Genomic DNA, 17,289 nt, shown 5'->3' on the forward strand with positions numbered 1-17,289 from the left:
ACTGCTCCCACCTGGTGCCCAAATCCCCACATTCTCATGACACAGAGCCTCCGTGTGCTGCTGAGCCTGTTGTCCCTGTGCCTCAGCAGTGGCCCGGCTCAGTTTACCCTGAACCTAGAAGCCTCCGCCCTCAGAAACTTGCATTCCCCTCCCCAGCCAGACCTGCAGACCCTCGGTGACGAGCAATGGCCTGACTCATTTCGGGAGGAAGGGGCAGGCCTGACCACTTCCCACCCTCCATGCTGCTGGAGGGTCGCTGGTGTGGGAGGGGCCCCTCAGGCTGCCAGCCGCAGCTGCCCCGGGGCAAGAGCAGGTTCTGGAAGCGTGGTGCTCTCGGGGCTGAAAACCTTCTCAGTCCCCGGGCCACCTGCCTGGGCACCCCTCTCCCCGCCTCCGCCCGGAGACCTGCTGTCCCCACCGGGACTGGAGGAGGCTGACAGTGGCACCCTGGGCAACGTGCTTAGCGGGAAAAGAGATAAACTGAGGCATGTTCGCGGGAGATGTTTTTATAGAGAAGGTGCCGGAGCAAAACAAGGAAATGTGTTTGACTGGCTAGAGCTTAAGTGGCTGCCTTCCTGGAGGGAAGCTAGTCGTCCACAATCCACTCTTCTCAAGCTTCACTTTCTCCGATCAAGTGCCCTGACTCGGGCTTCAGTTCGGGTTCGCTTACCCATAGCCGCCCAGGCCAACGGCGTCCCTGTCTGATACTTTAACACGGGTGACATGGCTCTTTCATTCCCACTCTCACCAACCAAACCCCTAGGACCTGTGCGCTCAGGTCGTGATGAATTCATTGCTGGCTCCTCTCGGACCGTTCTTGCTGGTAAAGGCTCCCAGAGACTCCGTATTATCCTCACAACAAACTGTAGAATTGCCCCCGCTTCTGGGTGCAGATGGGGAAACCGAGGCTCTGATCTGCCCAAGGACCCTGGGCACATCCATGAGAGCTGCTTTCCTGGTCCCCCGTCCTGCATGGGCCAATGTGGTCACTCTCTCCAAGGGCACTGGCCACCAGCAACCCCCCCTTTCCGGTCTGAGGGAAGCCTCTGTGACCGCAGAGCCCCAATGTCACCCATCCCCCCAGGGGGTCAGGGGCCCTGGGTTCCCCACTCAATGAATGACTGAGGCAGGAAAGGAAGAGCTCCGTGCCCCCTCCCCTTGTCCCACACCCGCAGCAAACAGTGGCTACACGCTGCTCCAGACCTCCTTTCCAAGAAGGCCTGAGCTCCTGCTGGGGGCCCCTGAGTTCATGGATCATTCTAGTGCTTTGCTACTTGCTGGGAAATGAGTGCTGGACATGCAAGCTGAGTCAACAACGGCACAGAAGAAAGCCCTGGGGACCAAGGAAGGGGCTCAGGAAACCCGATTCAAGCCCCCACCCTCCCATTCTGCCAGGGGTTAGAGACCCAGGGCAAGTCACTCCTTGGGCCCTTTTCCTCCTTGTTTATGAAGGAGCCAGACCAAGTGAACTCCAGCTCCGTGCGCCTGGCCATATTTTCAGAATTAACATTTCAACTGACTACATGAGTCAGAGGAAATCTGACAAAATAAAGATGATGAACGCAAAAAGCTTTTGTATGGGAATTCACACAATGCACACACACTAAACCACAGGGAGAGGCCGCAAAACCAGCCCGTGCACAGAAGCAGAGAAGAGACACCGCCACTCCCACGGACTTTGTCAGAAGGACTGGCCTGCGGGATGGGCTGGGGTGGGGCAGGGGCCTGGGATACCTGGGGAGCAAACTTGGAACTGGGGTTCAGCCAGATACGGGGACCTCATGCAGGGTCCGGTCTCCTGTGCTGGGACCCAAACAGGGGACATGAGCATGCCCTGGGCCGTGCTGTGTCCTCTGCCCCGTGCCCCCCTCCCATCCCCGCACTGGCCTCCAGCCCCATGCGAGCCGGGCTCAGTGTCTGCCACCTGTGCCCGGGCCCCCAGGGAGGGCCGTAAGAAGGCTTTGCAGTTCGAGGTAGGTCTCTGCAGTCCTGCGTGTCTCTGGGGGCTTCTGGAATGATCCAGACCCATACAGAATTTCAGGGCTTCCTTACTTTTCCAGCCTGGCCCTGAAACTCAGCCTCTAAGGATTTCAGAGAAAGAGCAGGAAGACTCAATCCCCTTTTCTCCCAAAGCGCTTTGCAGTCTCAAGTCTCTTTCAAAGAAAATAGAGCACGAGGAGGCGTGGGATGCGGAAGCCGAGAGATCCAGGAGGGCCAGCGGCTCCGCGGGCTGACAGAGCTCAGCGGCAGGTGGGTTTCTGCTGGGTGAGTGGACGCCCCCGCTTGGCCGTGGACACCCGGCCTCAGGACACTGAGGTCACTGAAAGTTTCAAGCGGAAAAACAAAGCGTCCCACGGCGTAAGAAAATCGTGTGCGTCGTCTCCGTCTGTCCCCTCTCAGCTATCAGGTATCACTGTCTCAGATGATACCACACACACTCTGCTCAACAGTTCTCCAGTGTAACCCGTTGAGTCCCATTTTAGAGATGAAAACACAAGGTCACTTCACACTGCCTGGGAGAGCCCAGGCCGGTCTAGTGTGCGGGCTCCTCACCTCTGAGCCAAGCTGTCCCGGCAGGAAGCGGGGCAGCTGAGGCGGGCCGCAGGGTGGCCCAGGGCTGCTGTGTGGGCTCAATAGGCCCAGAGCTGGCAGCAAGTGCGCCGGCCCTGAAAAAGCAGCAGCAAGGAGAGAGGGAGCCAGCGCGCTCTCAGGACCCCGACTCCAAGCCCCCAGGACGCATGCGCACCAGGACATTCCTATCGACGGAGCAGGGCAGGGCCCTGTAGGAAGGGAGAGGGACCTGGCTGGGACTCCCAGAGGTCTCCTCTTTGATGGGGTGTCACCTGGGTCCTGGCAGGGCCCTGCGGGGAGAGAGCCTTTGGAGGGAGTCACGGATTTAGGCTTCCGGCTCTTGCTTGGGAAGGGGGCGCCTCCCAGTTGTCCTGGCCTCCAGCGCATTCCCAGGGCCAGCCTGCCCTCTGCTGGGCCTGTTGAGGGACGGGAAAGTGGAGTCCACATTTTGGGAACTTGGGGACTCGGGTGTCCCTTTCAGGTCCCCGCTCCTAACCTGGGAGCGACAATTCACCAAGTCAGTCACAGAGTTCCGCGAATCCCTGTACCACCCTTTCTGCCCACTTACGTGGACTGAGAACGGTGAGTTTGTTTCCTGCTTGTCAATGAAATCGCAGCTTGAATTGCACAATATGTGTGAGCAGCACGTATGTTCCCAGCCGGGGGCAGGGAGAGGGTGTGGAGGGCTGGGGTGAAAGGGCTGGGCTCCAGGTCACCCCGTCCCCACACGCCAGGGGCCATTCGCACGTTCGCGGCAGGTCGAGTGCTGCTCTGTGTTCAGAGTTAGAGCTCCTGGGCCAGCTGGCTGCCAGAAGGTCCTTAACAAGGGACCTTGTGATACAAGCCATGGGTAAGAGTCCAGAGGCCACTTGGAACTCACCATTCAAGATCAAAATGCCTAAAACATTTGACTCAGCGTATCGGAAACCCCCGACATTTCAGAACAGGCACTGAAGAGGGTTGAGAGAACAGCACGAAGAAAACTGTGTTTTAATGAGGCGTTTCCCCTCTGCTCATCTCACTGTGTCGCTCAGCTTAGACCCCTTCCAAGCTTCCATCGGCTGCCACAGACATGCTGTCGGATCCCACAGGACAGCGACGGAGGCACAGAAATCCAGCCGATTTGCATCTCTCTGTGACCCCAACTTAATCACCAATAAAATCCCAGCCTCCGGTCCGACTGGCTTCTCATCAGCTGTTTTCCTGGAGTATTTTGTAGGAGGAAGTCGGGCTTGGCTCTCCCTCAGCCAGGCCCCCGGGCTCTGCTCCGTGGGCCACCAACTGCAACAAGGATGCACGGGACAGGCCCCCACCCAGGCAGCAGGATACGCATTAGCTCTGTAACACCAGACTTACCTTGGGAACTCAAACCCCTCCCCCTAAGAGCAACGAGTGGGATCTAGACCCCGGGGGCAGGTGTCAGGGAGGACCAGCCCTGCTTTCTCCCTCCAGTCTCGGCTTTGCCTCTGGATTAAAGCGTGCCTCCCTGTAGACGACTCCCATTTCTCTGTGCAGACCAACCCTCTTCCTGCGCTCCGGACCCATGCAAGAAAACAGAGGGCCATTCCCATCCACACACCCCCTGCTAAGCCCTCCCTGTCTGATGCTCAGGCCAAAGCCTCTCTCCCTCCCGCGGAATCCCCATCTCTCGCGTTCCTCTCCCGAATGCAGCCCAAGTGCGGCCTCCTCCAACAGCTGCCCTGCCCTGTTCCCACCCTTACCCACGATTCTAGAACTGCAGTATTCACACAAAGCATCTAGCCCTATGTCCTAATTTGAATTTCAATGCGTGAAAATAAAGTGAAATGTAAAATCCAGTTCCTCAATCACACGAGAGCCAGGCTGCAGTGCTCCGCGGCCACAGGTGGCCAGCCAGTGGCCACCGTCCCGGACAGGACGGGTACAGAACATCTCCACCCTGACGGAACGTCCTGTGGGGACGGCGCTGCTCTAGGACCTACCCGGGAGTGAAGGAGACCAGGATCCCTGCCTGCTTCTGGGTGTCCCACCTCCACTCCAGTCCATCTTCCACATGGCAGGCCGGGTGACTTCTTCCTGAAGCATCAATCAGCTCTCATCACCGCTGCTTAAACCCTCCTGTTGCCGATTGCAGTGGCCAGAAAAAAATTCAAGTTCACCCAACATCCAGCAGCATGGATGGAGCCTGAACTACGGGCCAGGCACTGATCTGGGAACCTGAAATAGGAGATTATCACGGAGCAAAGCGTTAGAACTCCCTACGTCCCTGGAGCTATTTAGGGGGAGATGAGAAAATAATAAGCCAACTTCAAGTGTAAATGATGATTGTATAGAAGATGAAAAGCCCAATGAGAAAAAGAAGAAGAGCACGAGGGTCAGGCTGGTTTCCTTGCCACATGATGGGAGCGTCCCAGGCGGGAGCTTCCCAGTGCAGAGATCCGGAGGTGGGGGCAGGCCTCGGGTTTGAGGAACGGAGAGGGTCATGTAGGACTGGGACAAGGGAGCAAGGGGACATGGCAGGAACCAGGTCACAGAGGATGAGAGCAGGCCATGTAGGGCCTTGGGAGCTGCGGGAGGGACTTGGCGTCCATCTGAGCAGGGGGGAGTCTGGGCAGGGTTTGAGCAGAGTGGCGCCCTCCAAGTCACACTCAGAATGCCTCTTCTGGCTGCTGCCCGCAAGGAGCCCAGGGTGAGGGCTGAGGGCTCAGACACCATCGTCCAGCCGCCCGCCAGGAGGAGGGGGGAGGCGTGCATTTGGAGAGCAGCCGTGGAGAGGCGCTGAGGGTGGTCAGAGGGTGGATTTAGTGGAAGGACGGATGTGCAGAATCCCAGTCAACAGAGTGCAGTGAGAGAGCTGAGCCGAGGACGGCTCCTGCCCGGGGGCCCAGGGCTCAGGGAGGACGCAGGCATCAGGCCCTAAGGCAGCGGGGAGGTGGGCAGCAGGTGTCCAGAGCTGGGGAAGCTCCGCAAGGTTGGGCGTGGGGTGGGTCCCCGCACCTCCTAGCAGTAAAGGCAGATAGGCTGCCGGATGTCACAGTCCCAGCCTGGCCCGGCAGTCCCACCAGAGGAGTGAGCTGAGGTGATGCCCCCTCCTCTCTTGCCCTCGGCGTGGCCACCCCTGCCCATGCCCATTTCCTGCCCTGGCTTCCTGTCCAGGTGGCACCTGCCAGCCACACCCCCACACCCCCGCACTACGCTGTGGCCCAGACCGGCCCAGAAAGGACCTGGACTGGTTCTGTGGTTTCCGGCCTCTCCAGGAGGTGCCCTGAGCTCCTTGCAGACAGATGCTCATCTTGCTCGGGCTACACTCCCAACCCTAGAACCGTCAGGCTCTGATGGGCATTCAGGATCTGAATGCTCTTGACCAGCCCCCCAGCGGGACTCTTCGGCCCTGGGCCCCCTGCCGCCCTTCTGCGGACACACTCCGAAGGGGATGCGGCGCCCCATGACCCCGGGGCCCGGGGACCCAGACGCTCTCTGCTGTTCCGGGGGACCGTACAGGAAAGGAACATCCTTCCTGCACCTTGCAGATGCAAGACACTCACACACGCGCGCACGCGGGAACCGAGGGTTTGACTCTCCTCCTCCTCCCACATCCCCCATCCATTCCCGGCTGACAGTTCTAGGCAGGGAGCCCAGGAAAGCCTGGAAAACCAACTCTGCCCGACTCTGTGTACTTTTTAAAACGTCCTGCAGTATATTAAGTATTGATTATGAATGTGATTTGTGAGAGGAGCGACTCAGACTTCCTTTTAAGCAGCAGGACCATTCCAAAGGGATATAAGGGGAAGGTGAGTGCTTTGCTTGAGTCCTGATTCCTGAGCCAATCCCAGGGAGCTCGAGCTCACAGGTTGTCAGGAAAAGGCTGAAAAATGCCGACAAGTACCACAAGGCACAGCGGCAAGGCGAATCAACCTCTGGAGGTGAGGGGAGTGGAAATGACTTTGCTCTTGGTGCTGAGTTTCAGTGTTTTGGCCTCACTGCAAACCCCTGGCCAGGCAGGAAAAGAGGCACAGGCCCAGGAGTCCCACTCCCCGCGGAAGAGGCTCCGGGCTCCTCAGCTCCTCCCTGGAGGTCCCGGCCACCCTGTACCGCTGGCTGCTTCCTAGAGCCCTGAGGTCAGTTTCCCGCCGAGGGCATCCAGCTTAGGGGACAGCATCCTTCTTCATCTTCTCTGCGGAATAGAGATGGTCAGATTGTTTGTGTGCTATTTTAATATTTTTAGCAAATGTCTTCCAATGCCCAGTGTAGGAAGCAGGGTGGGGGGGCAGTCAAGAGGAAGGGGTCTTCCCCATCCCCCCAAGTCCATCCACCATGCAGGCACACTGGAGCCAAAGTGGTGGGGGTGAGGCGGCTGGCCCTGGGTGCGGTGGGTGTGCTGCCCCCCCCATCAGCTGAACCCAGGGAGGGGTCTTGGCTGCAGACCCCCAGCCCTTCTCCCTGCTGCTCTGTGTTTATGGATGCTTCCCATAATGTTCCTGTCCCTCTGAATGTATTACTTGGGGCCACACAGATTTTCCTCCAGGTGTCAGACTGGAAATGGCGGGCAACAAGAAGGGGACCTCTCTCTCCTATACTTCTCAGGGACCAGGCTGGCCCCACAGACACTGCAGGGGACCCAGCTGTGGGGTCTGCACGGAGGCCTTACCACCCCCCTCCCCGCCAACCCCACAGCTCAAGTGAGTAGAACTCAGCAGAGGGACAGAATTCGGGCCTTACCTTCTGGAGCACCCTGCAATTCCAGCCCACTTGGCCAACTGGGGAGACCAGGACCAAGGGGTTGTGGGTTTCCAGAAAGCAAGACACTCAGCACTGAAACAAGAGAAGTCCCAGTGGGTCACCCTGGTACGGAGAGCCCCACCTCTAGTCACCCCAATGGCCAATCCCCAGAGGTTTAGTTGAGTTCCTTCTCTCCTTTCGCGTCTGTTTCTGGATCTTGACATACTCTGCGAGGGAGGGTCAGGAATGTGCTTTTGATTCTTGTAAACCCAGAGTTGCTTATAAATTCCTAATTTGGGGGCCAGCCGGGCTCCAGGCAGCTTCTGGCACCAGGCCAGTTCAGTACCTTGAAGGGCAAGGTCACCGCAGATGGCAAAGCACAGCCGTGGCCCCCAGCCTTCTTGCTGGGGTTTTGGCAAGTTCTCAACTGTGCTTCTCCCGAGTGCCACACACCTCGTCACTGCTCAGACACTGCTGCCAACTTTGGCTGATGCACTGGAGAAGCTGGGGCGCTCAGCCCGTGAGCCCCTGTTCCCCACTCAAGCTCTGCCCCAGGCCGTCTGGCTTTGTCTTAGCTGGAAGGGACGGTACTGTTCATGACGGAAAACATTTTTGCACAGCTTTTGGAATTTTTGTTTAGTATTAGACCACTGTGCTTGAAGTTACAAGCCAGGGACTTGCCACCTTCTAACTTTAATTTGTGACATTACCCTGTCCCCCAGAATGTGGTGGCCTTCCTAGCCAGCAGCCCAGTCACAGTGTTTTATGGAATTAGAAGGATCCCATCAGTTCATTGTCTCCAGGTCATCGTGCCGGGTAGAGGCAGAGGAATTCTGCTTTGTCCGCCCTCCTGGCTAACTGGGTAGTTTATGCGTCTTCTCATCCCCAAAACAGACCAAGTGCGTTGATGCTCCCTTTCCTCATTTTTCCTGTGCCCCCACCCTTTGCCCTGAGACTTTCAGGGCCCCCCACTGTGCGCACAGCATTCTGATTTAAAACATACGTAGGATTAAAATGCTTCACAGTAACGGAAAAGGGTGGGGAAAATACAGTGTAATAAGATCTTCACGTTGTGTGGAAGAGATAAAAGTCTTAAATTGTATTAGACAGTAATACGTAGGAGATAGATATTGTAAAATCCAGGACAATTATGAAAATACAAATAAAAGTATAGTTTAGTGCCCAGTTTATACAGGGAAAACATGTTGATAAAACTATTAACCTTTAAAGAAAACATGAAAACAAGGATGTGGAAAAGCAACGTGAAATAGGTACAACAAATAGAAAATAAATAGTAAAAGTGTAGCTTAAAAAATCCCAATATATTGATAATCACATTAAATGTAAATGGACTAAACACTCCAAGTAAGACTAAAATTGTCCTATCAGATTTTTAAGAACCTGAGTATAAATTAGTTACGAGAGACTCAAATAAGAGCAAAAGATAATAACACTGAATTATGCCGGATAAGCACCAAACAAAAAGGATGAAGAGACAACCCCACAATCATATTAGCAGACATTAGCACAGTCCTCTCAACAGACATAGAAAAGCAGTAAGGAGAGAAGTCTGAACAGCATAATTAGCTTGACCTAATTAACATCGTATCCAACAATGTCAGAAAACACCTTTTTAAGTGCACATTTAATAAAATGAACTGTATGTTGGGTCCTAAAGCAAACATCAACGCCTTTTAAGAGATTTACATCATTCACCGGAAGTCAGTCCTCTGATCACCGTGGAATTAATCCAGGAATTAGTAACAGAAGGTCAATTCCCAAATTTCCATCTCTGCCCTGCTGATCATCCCTGTCCCAAAATCTATGTCAAGTTCTTTGTAAGTCAGAGGTAAACTTAAGAGAAGGAAAGGGAGTACTTCTCCAGCCAGACATAAAGTAGGAACTACAAGCCAAAGGGATCATTCATGAGCCAAGACCACCCAAACCCAGGGAGGCATGAGATGCAAGTATATGTCCTTAGGGCTGGGGGCTATTTATTTATTTATGAAGATCTAATTGGCTTTATTAAGCAATTTGTGAATTGCATTGCATCTCATTTGGCAAGCAGAGGGGACCTCCCTGGGACTGTGTTTATTTAATGCTTGTAGGAGAGGACACAGAGCTCTGATGTACAAGAGATGGAGGCAAACAGAGAACTCTGAACAAAGCCAGGACCCTGGAAGCCTGGCTCTTCCTTCTAGGAGAGACTAGGAAAACCAGAGATAAATCTCAGGAAAAAGCTCAACTCTGCTCAGAAAAGATGAAGGTGGAAAAAGGCTCCCATTTGAAATTGAACATCCAAACCTACCCCACCCCATTCCGATGGAAAGTTTCAATATAACTCCCCCCCCCCCAAAGAAAAGTCATTGCAAAATTTGGTTTTAGCAGTGTGACCCCTTGGATCCAGGCCAAAGCAAAGACAAATGCTTTCCTGGAGACATTTTCCACCGCAGAGCACGTGAGGCTCCGGTAGCAAAAACCGGTAACACCAGCTGAAGAAAGATTCACAATCATTTCTGGAAATCACAAACTGCACAAGGAAACAATTCTCATTGAGGCAAAGTCAGCAGATAAACAGGATTAGGTCCCCCAAGCACTTGCAATAACAAACAGTTGAAATGAAATTATCAGTCAAACTTACGACTTACATTTGATAATGTGTGAAACTACGATCATGTTTAAATCATATATAAATTTAAATCATTTATAAATCACATTAAAATAACAGAATAGTTTAGTTGAGATCATAAATCAGACTTAAAGCATGTTTAAAATGATTATGTAAAGAAGAAATAAAAACCATATGGAAGGAACAAGATTCTGTGACAAAAACGAGATTTGGAAATGAACCACACTGAAGTCCCACAACCGAAAATGATCCAAAAAAAAAGAGTCCTTTAAAGCCTAAAACCAATAGCTGAGCTCACAGAATTGGTGGTTTAGAAAAGCAGAAGGACTTGGAGAGCAGGGAGATAAATGTAAGGATATTTCACCAATTTCAGTGCAGATAGATTACGGGGTGCAGCTAGAATCTGGAAGGGAGGAAAGAATGGGGAAGAGGGTAAGGAGGGCCAGGCCAGAGACAGGTAGGATTGCAGTGAAATGACTGGCAGGTGCGTCCCGGCTATGGGTCTCCTTGCGCACGCTTGCTAGACCACCTGCCCCAGGGAGACTCTGGCCACAACATCAGCCGACTGTTCTCTGCTCACTTGTCAAAGGAGGCAGGGATGAGTTCTCTCCTCTGATACCCAGCCCAGAAGCTCGAGTGCTCCAGAAAGAGCGGCCCCCAGCTGGCAAGGGAGAAGCCTTGGAGCTGCTGGGATTGTGCGAAAGCCCAGGAGCCCGAGGGGCCAGAGGAAAAGCGTCTCTCAGCAGATGCCAGTAAACGGGTATCATTTCCTGTGGTGGTTGGACTGTGGCTTTGAAGTTCCTGGTGATGTGTGGCACGGGGGTTTACCTGGGCCATGATCTGCCCTTTAGAACCCTAGCGCAACCCAGCCCGGTTGTGCCCAGTCTACCCCAGCTGTGCTCAGTCCAGCCCAGCCATGCTTAGTCCAGCAAACTACTTCCCCCTGGAGGGACAGCAAGCGGGGAGGAAGGGGGACAAGGGAGGAATGGGACAAAGGAGCAGAAAGAACTGGAAGGCACAGGGGACAGAGGGCAGGGCAGGTCTGCCCGTTGTTCAGCCGGGTCAAGCAGGATGAGATCCTGATGCCACACGGAGGTTCCAGACCCCAGCGTATCTATACGGAGGCAGCCAGGTGCTCAACTAGCCCAGGGAGGCCCAGGGAAAGGAAGCCAGGGGTGGGAGCCCCACAGCCCCCTGGACCCATTGAGCTCCTCCCTCCCCGTCTAGGAAGGATTGGGTCTAGGCCAGGGTGGCAGAGTCTGCCTCTCGGGGTCAAGGGGTCACAGACACAAGGAGTTGGGGCCTGCAGCCAGGCAGGCCTTTCTTGGGGAACAGGGAGGAGAGCACAACCAGGAGCGGAGGCAGGGGAGGAGTGAAAAGGCGGAAGTGGGATAAGGAAGGGCAGGGATGGAGTTCTGCATGTCTGCGGGCGGAAGCTGCAAGACGGGGCCCTCCTCATAACCTCCAGCCCCACCATACACTCTGAGCCTGCTGGGGCAGGTGATGGCTCCCTCAGGCCCTCCTTGGCAGGCACAGGCTGGCTCAGGACTGGGTGCCTGAAAGGGTGGGTTGGACGTGAGGGATGAGAAGGGGAGGCATCCCAGGCAGAAGGACCAAGGTGGGGAGGGCTGGATAGGAGGCATCTGGACCACTGCCAGGTTCAAAGAGGCTGGAAGGGTCTTAGCTCAGCCCATCAGGAAGTGTGTCCTAGAGGTGCCAGATGGAGTGGAGGGAGCACTGGATAGGGAGTCAGGCCGGCCTCCAAAGAACCTTGGCTCTGAGACTGGCATTCTCCCAGCCTCCCTTTCCCTGTGGACACTTTGGGTATGATCATGCCTAAAAGCCTGGAAGCCAAGAAGCAGGCAGGGACGCCCAGGACCACCCCTTTCTCTGACATCATGTGCCTTCAGGACAATTTCCTAAAAGACTGGACTGAGACCTTGAGTCCTTCCACCCCTGGACGCCCCGTTACTGGGGTTACTCTGGGTTCCCCGGAGCTCCTTGGCCTAGCTAAGGGGGTGAGTGGGACGACAGTGGGGGGTCCAGATGGGGCAGGGACAGGCCAGGCAGTCCTGTCAAAGGTTTGCAGAAACAGGCCTCCTGGCTGCAGTACCCGTGCAGGCCACACTGGGGCAGCGCGGGGCTGCATTTCAGTGCCTCTTGCTCCCCAGGTGAGCTGTCCCCAGAAGCCTGGAAGGTTGGGGAGCCGGCTCCCAGCCCCCACCCTCAACCCTTTCTCCACCTCCTTCTACACACCGCCTCTGCAAAACGCCTAAGGAAGTTGTGTTGTGGGGAGAGCGGCAGGTTTTTAAAAAGCAAAAAAAGATGAGCAGATCTGAAAGGCCCCCTGAAATCCTCCAGGCCCCGATCCTGGTCAGCAGCTGGAGCAACTGAGGCTCAGAGAAGTTAAGCAGCTTGCCCAGTATCGTCCAGCTCCCAGTTCGGTTTTCTGTCCAGGCACCTGCTGCCTCCCTCACTCCACTGCTGGTTATGGGGGCTGGGGGGTCCCCAGACTTCGCTGTCCGGATGGGAATGGGAACACACAAATGACCACAGTCAGGTAGAAAGCCACGAATGCCACACTAGGTGGGAGAGGGACTAGTATGGGGGAGACTTCTTCATGCAGGTGGGAGGGAGGGTGGAATCCAGGAGGCCATCATGGAGGAGGAGGCGACACTTGAACTTGTCCTCGGGGTGGCGTAAGACGCTGACTCAGTTGAAGAGTGTGGAGGGGGGTGCTGCTGGTGGAGTAACACTCTGGGCGAAGGCAGGGAAGGAGAAAATGTGCATCGGTGAGATAAACGCTCTTAGGGGAAGGAGGAGATTAGAGGCTGGACAGAGAAGTTTGCCCACATCCTGAAGTCTGTGCAGGCTGCCTAGGTCTCTATGTCTTTAGAATTGGGGGCTGGCTTGGTTTTGGAATTTTCCTGAATTCCATTATGTTGAAAGTACAGAAAATGGCAGCTCTCCAGATTATCTCATTTGGAGGTAGGAGTAAACAAGAGTTCCCCATGGCGACGGCGGGGCCTAACTTGAGATGTCTGGCTGCCCCTCGGAGCTCTGGAGGCCAGCCCTGAGGAGGAAGGCGGCCACTCCCCATTCCTCAGTCATGACTCGAACTCACAGCGGAAGGAGCTACTGGCGGCCACAGGGGGCCTCTGCCTAACCTCGGAGCTGGCTGCGGGGACAGCCCAGGATTCTGGGGCTTGGAGACGCGGTGGGCGGGATGCATGGAGCAGGCAGGTGGGCGGGGTGCTTGGAGCAGGCAGGCCTACCTGCTCACCCTCCCAAGAAGTCAGGGGCTCCTCTGGAGGCCTGCAGCATGCTCAGCTCACCTGCCCCTGTCCAGGTGGATGCAGGACCCAGAAGAGAATGCAGGAAGACGGGGCAGGAGCCCAGGGTTGAGTCTCTGTCTCAGTGTCCCCAGAGCTGGGCACCAGGGGGCAGGAGGCACATAGAGAGGAGGGGGACTGTCGTGTGGATCCATTCCGCTGTTTCCACAAGAAAATGACCTTGAAGATGCCCCCAGGGCCTGACCCCAACCCCAGTGCCTGCATCAGCCTCCCAGGCCAGACTCAGGAGAGCCATGGGGCCAACCCCCTCCACCCACCTCTTTGGAAACTCAAAGTTCAGGGACTTGGAACCGAGGTGGGCAGGTGAGGACCCAGGTCCCGGAGACCAGCAGACCAAGACCCAGGACCACCTCTGCTGCTTCGTGCCTGGGGGCCCTGGGGCTCCTTATTAGGCCCCTCTCCTACCTCAGTTCCCCCATCCGAATGATGGTAGGCCAGGATGACCACACGACCTCCCTTCTGGGGCAGAGGTGAGGATCCCAGGGCCTGGTGCTCAGCACATGCTCCGTGAACAGCTGGTGCCCGGATTCCTCTGGCCACTGCCACCTACCCCGCCTCCCCAGTGGACAGACGTGTGTCTCTGAGTCTCCCCACCGCCCCCATCCTGGCCGATGCTCAGGGCTCCTGGGGCTTCCACAAAGGGCTCTCAGGGATGCTTTGTTTACCATCAACCGGTCACGTTTGTTTCCGAATCCGGGCCTGACCTCAGAAACGCACTGTTTCATTAAACAGAAAAAGCAGCCCTTCTCAAACTGTGTCGGATTAAGACTCGTTTATACTCTTGAAAAATTATTGACGTTTCCCAAGACAGTCTGGGGACGCTGTCTCTGTCCGTCACTGTTTACCGCACTGGACGTGCACGCGGACCGATTTGTAAATTCCCTGCATGTGGGAGCTGCAGCGGCGGGCTGGGCCGGGGTCCCGAGTTGGCGTCGCTTGGTCATTGGAAAAGGACTTGGAGCGCGTGAGGGCAAAGGACATCTTGGTAGGACCATGCCACCGGTTTGGACAGGGGGACCTCCCAGAAGGATTTCGAGGGTCCCCAGCACCCGGCCCCCTGGGGAGCCCCTGCTGTGGACTAAACACATGCAAGAACGAAACACAAGCTGCTCTCTGTGCAGCGGCCCGGAAGCTTGCAGGAAGCCCTGGCACAGAGGAGGGAGCTAATCTGAGAACAAGCACCGAAGTGAGGAAGGACTCTGCCCGCAGACGGCCCGGCAGCTGCCTCCCAGGTCCCGCGCCCCGTGGGGAGCCCAAACCGGAAACCAGCACTGATTCATCGCGGCGCAGGACTTCTGGAAGCCCCCGCCAGAGCTCCTATCTGCAACACTACGCGTGCGGGAGAGGCTCTGGCCCTTTGACTAAAGACACACAACCGGACACACCTTACATACCGTAAGCAAAGACAAAATGTCTAAAAATGTTCATATGGTTCGGTAGGATTTCCCACTGATCCAACTTTTCCGTTTAATCTGTAGTTACAGATGCTCCCAGAACGTGGACCCGCCCAGCCAGCCCATCCCCTCCCAACACCGATGTCCGGGAGGTGAAGTTGGCAGCCTTGCCACGGCCCGGAAGGGCGAGCCCTGGTCCGGGGACAGAAAGGGCGTTTGGTGGTGGAGGGGGTGGGGGGCAGGACAGGGCAGGCTTCGGCGTGCCTGGGGGGTAGCAGTGAGGTCAGCACTGGACCGGAAGGGGGTCAGGCGAGCGGGGTTGGCTGGGGGCTCAGGGGCCAGTCAGCCAGTGGATCAGGGAGGGCCCCAGGGGTATTGGCAGGGCTCCCACATTTTATACGAAGCAAACTGGGAGCCTGAGGAGGGTTTCTGGGCAGAGAGGGACATCGTTGGAGGTCGCTTTGGCTGCAGATTTCAGGGAAAGAGCTGCAATGGGGGAGGGGGGCAGGGAGCTTGAGGGGGTCCCACCATTGGAGGTGGGATTTTTTACACATAGATGGATTTTAAAAAAAGATTTATTTACTTGAGAGAGCAAGCACAGGGAGGGGCAGAGGGAGAGGGAGAAACTCGGAGGTTCTGGCCCGATCCCAGGACCCTGAGATGGTGACCTGAGCCAAAACCAAGTCCATGTGCAACCAACCATGTCACCGGGGGCCCTTTCATGTACGTTTCATTATTATTCCGAGAGTGTGAGGCCCACAGACCCGGAGACAAGTGCCCCTGAAGACACAGTCTCTCACTCACAGCTCCCCAGAGGAGGGGGCACGCCGTGCCACCCAGGGCCACGTGGGGGACAAGCAGGGAGGGTCAGGAGCCAAGAGCCTCTATTGTGGTTTCCAGGGAAGAAATGGATGCAGAGGGTGACCAGGCCATGCAGGGCTGGCACCGGCCGGTTTGATGACTTGGCTGGACTCTAGGCTAAGGGCTGTCCTGGTTGTCTGGCACTGGCCCCGGGGTGACCCACAAAGGAGATGGTCTGGAGTAGGGAGCTTGGACTGGCTGCTTTGCACATCAGAGGCTCAGGCCAAAGGGAGTGGTTTGCCATCTGTAGGACATAGCTACACCCCTGGGGTTCAACAAGTTCTCAAGAAGTCAAAGCATCACGAAATACAGAAACTGAAACCATGATTCATACAGGGCTGGTGGCGAGGAGTGGTCAGGATTGGGGGGGCAGAGGCAGCAGAACGGTGCCTTCTGGGAAGTGGACAAGAGGAGAGAAGCAAGAGACAGTGGCTCAGGGAGGGGTAGGGAGTGGCTGTTTAGACAAGCTGGTCTGGGAGGATGGGCACGAGGGAGGACCTGAAGGAGGTGGCCAAGGGGCAGAGCCTTCTGTGTGGGACAGATTGTAAGAGCTGGAGTGCAGGCCAGGTGGGCTCCAGCGTCAGTGGGAGACTCAGCAGCAACTGGACAGGAGCATGAAGATTTGGTCTACATGGGCTGGCCACTGAGACTGAGGTGGGACCCAGCGGGGAGATAGCCCAGTGGGGCGGGGTCACACCCCAAGGGCTCTGGGTCGCCAGGTCACCTGGTTAGTTTGGAGAGCTGTGACCCAGCGAGACTCACCCCAGTCCGGAGCACAGGGCTGAGGTCTGGGGTCATCCGTGCAGAGACGGCTGTTGGTTCCATGGACAGGGGTGAAGCTAGCTAAGAGGGCTGAGGACTGAGCATAGGACACCCCTCAATATTTCCAGGTCAGAAAACAGAGGCGGGGCCAGGAAGAGACTGCTCTGGGGGCTGGAGTCTAGTGCCTCCCAAGGAGGGCGGCGGGGCCCGGAGACGAGCAAGGAACGATCTTTACGGATGAGGTTCCACAGGGGACGGGATACGGGGCATTCGCTTTGAAGCTCATTAAGTGGAAGTTTACCCGCCCCCAGAGGAATTCCACCTTCTCACAAGTGGACCTGTATTACCAAAACAGGGGCATTCTAATACTGAATGACTGTATAAGAATCCGGTCAGGAGAATGGGTTTCTTCTACTCTTAAACAGGATCCGGTGTGATCTCTTCCATTTTGCCAGTTCCCGTGAGCTCAGAGCTGCTGGCATCGGGGCCTGTGCCATCTGGGGGAGGCTGGGTCTCTGCCACAGAGGGGTAGGCCCCACAGGGAATGGAGTGGCCTCGGGAGGGAAGGGGTCACGGCAGGAGCAGGCGGCACCCGGGGCTGTCGCAGTTCGGGATCGCTTGGGGGATGCTCTGGTCCGTATGGCTCTGCGGCTCGAGATCCCGGGTCCACGCAGACAGGGACTGGGTCTGCTCTCCTGGGAGCCTCCAGGCCCGGGCACACGGCAGCACTCCCGAAAACACTCGGTGAATGAATGGGTGAAGGAATCGGCAAATGAGCAAACAAGCCGCCCCCAGTGCAGCGCACCCCAACGCCCGGCCCAGGGCCTTGCACCGACTGGATGTTCAGAAAACATTGGCTAAAAAATTAAATTTTGACTCTGTGCACACTTCCTAGCTCATGTGTGTCCCTGGGTGCCTTTGAGACACAGGTGCAGGGCTGAGCCTGAGGGTGGGCGGCCCACTTCCATGACCCTGCTGGCCCCTCGAGCCAGCCCCCAGGCCTCCCTCAGCCTGGAGGTGG

The 17,289-nt window shown here is 56.1% G+C and overlaps 1 protein-coding gene across 1 annotated transcript; it reads left to right on the top strand.

Moving 5' to 3' along the window:
* Nucleotides 1-14,126: 14,126 nt before the first annotated feature.
* Nucleotides 14,127-15,186, top strand: LOC123955681 (translation initiation factor IF-2-like). Its single transcript, XM_046027954.1, has 2 exons — nucleotides 14,127-14,646; nucleotides 14,730-15,186. The coding sequence occupies exons 1-2, from the start codon at nucleotides 14,138-14,140 to the stop codon at nucleotides 15,160-15,162; spliced, it is 942 nt and encodes a 313-aa protein (XP_045883910.1). The 5' UTR covers nucleotides 14,127-14,137; the 3' UTR covers nucleotides 15,163-15,186.
* The last annotated feature ends 2,103 nt before the right edge of the window (nucleotides 15,187-17,289 follow it).

Source organism: Meles meles, chromosome 13, assembly GCF_922984935.1.
Source record: "Meles meles chromosome 13, mMelMel3.1 paternal haplotype, whole genome shotgun sequence".
Lineage (NCBI taxonomy): Eukaryota > Metazoa > Chordata > Mammalia > Carnivora > Mustelidae > Meles > Meles meles.

Excerpts from the sequence above, each read along its gene's own strand:
- LOC123955681 (XM_046027954.1), top strand. The coding sequence starts at position 14,138 with ATGTGGGAGCTGCAGCGGCGGGCTGGGCCGGGGTCCCGAGTTGGCGTC. Across the intron at positions 14,647-14,729 it reads CCGGACACACCTTACATACC|TTACAGATGCTCCCAGAACG; the intron begins GTAAGCAAAGAC and ends TTTAATCTGTAG.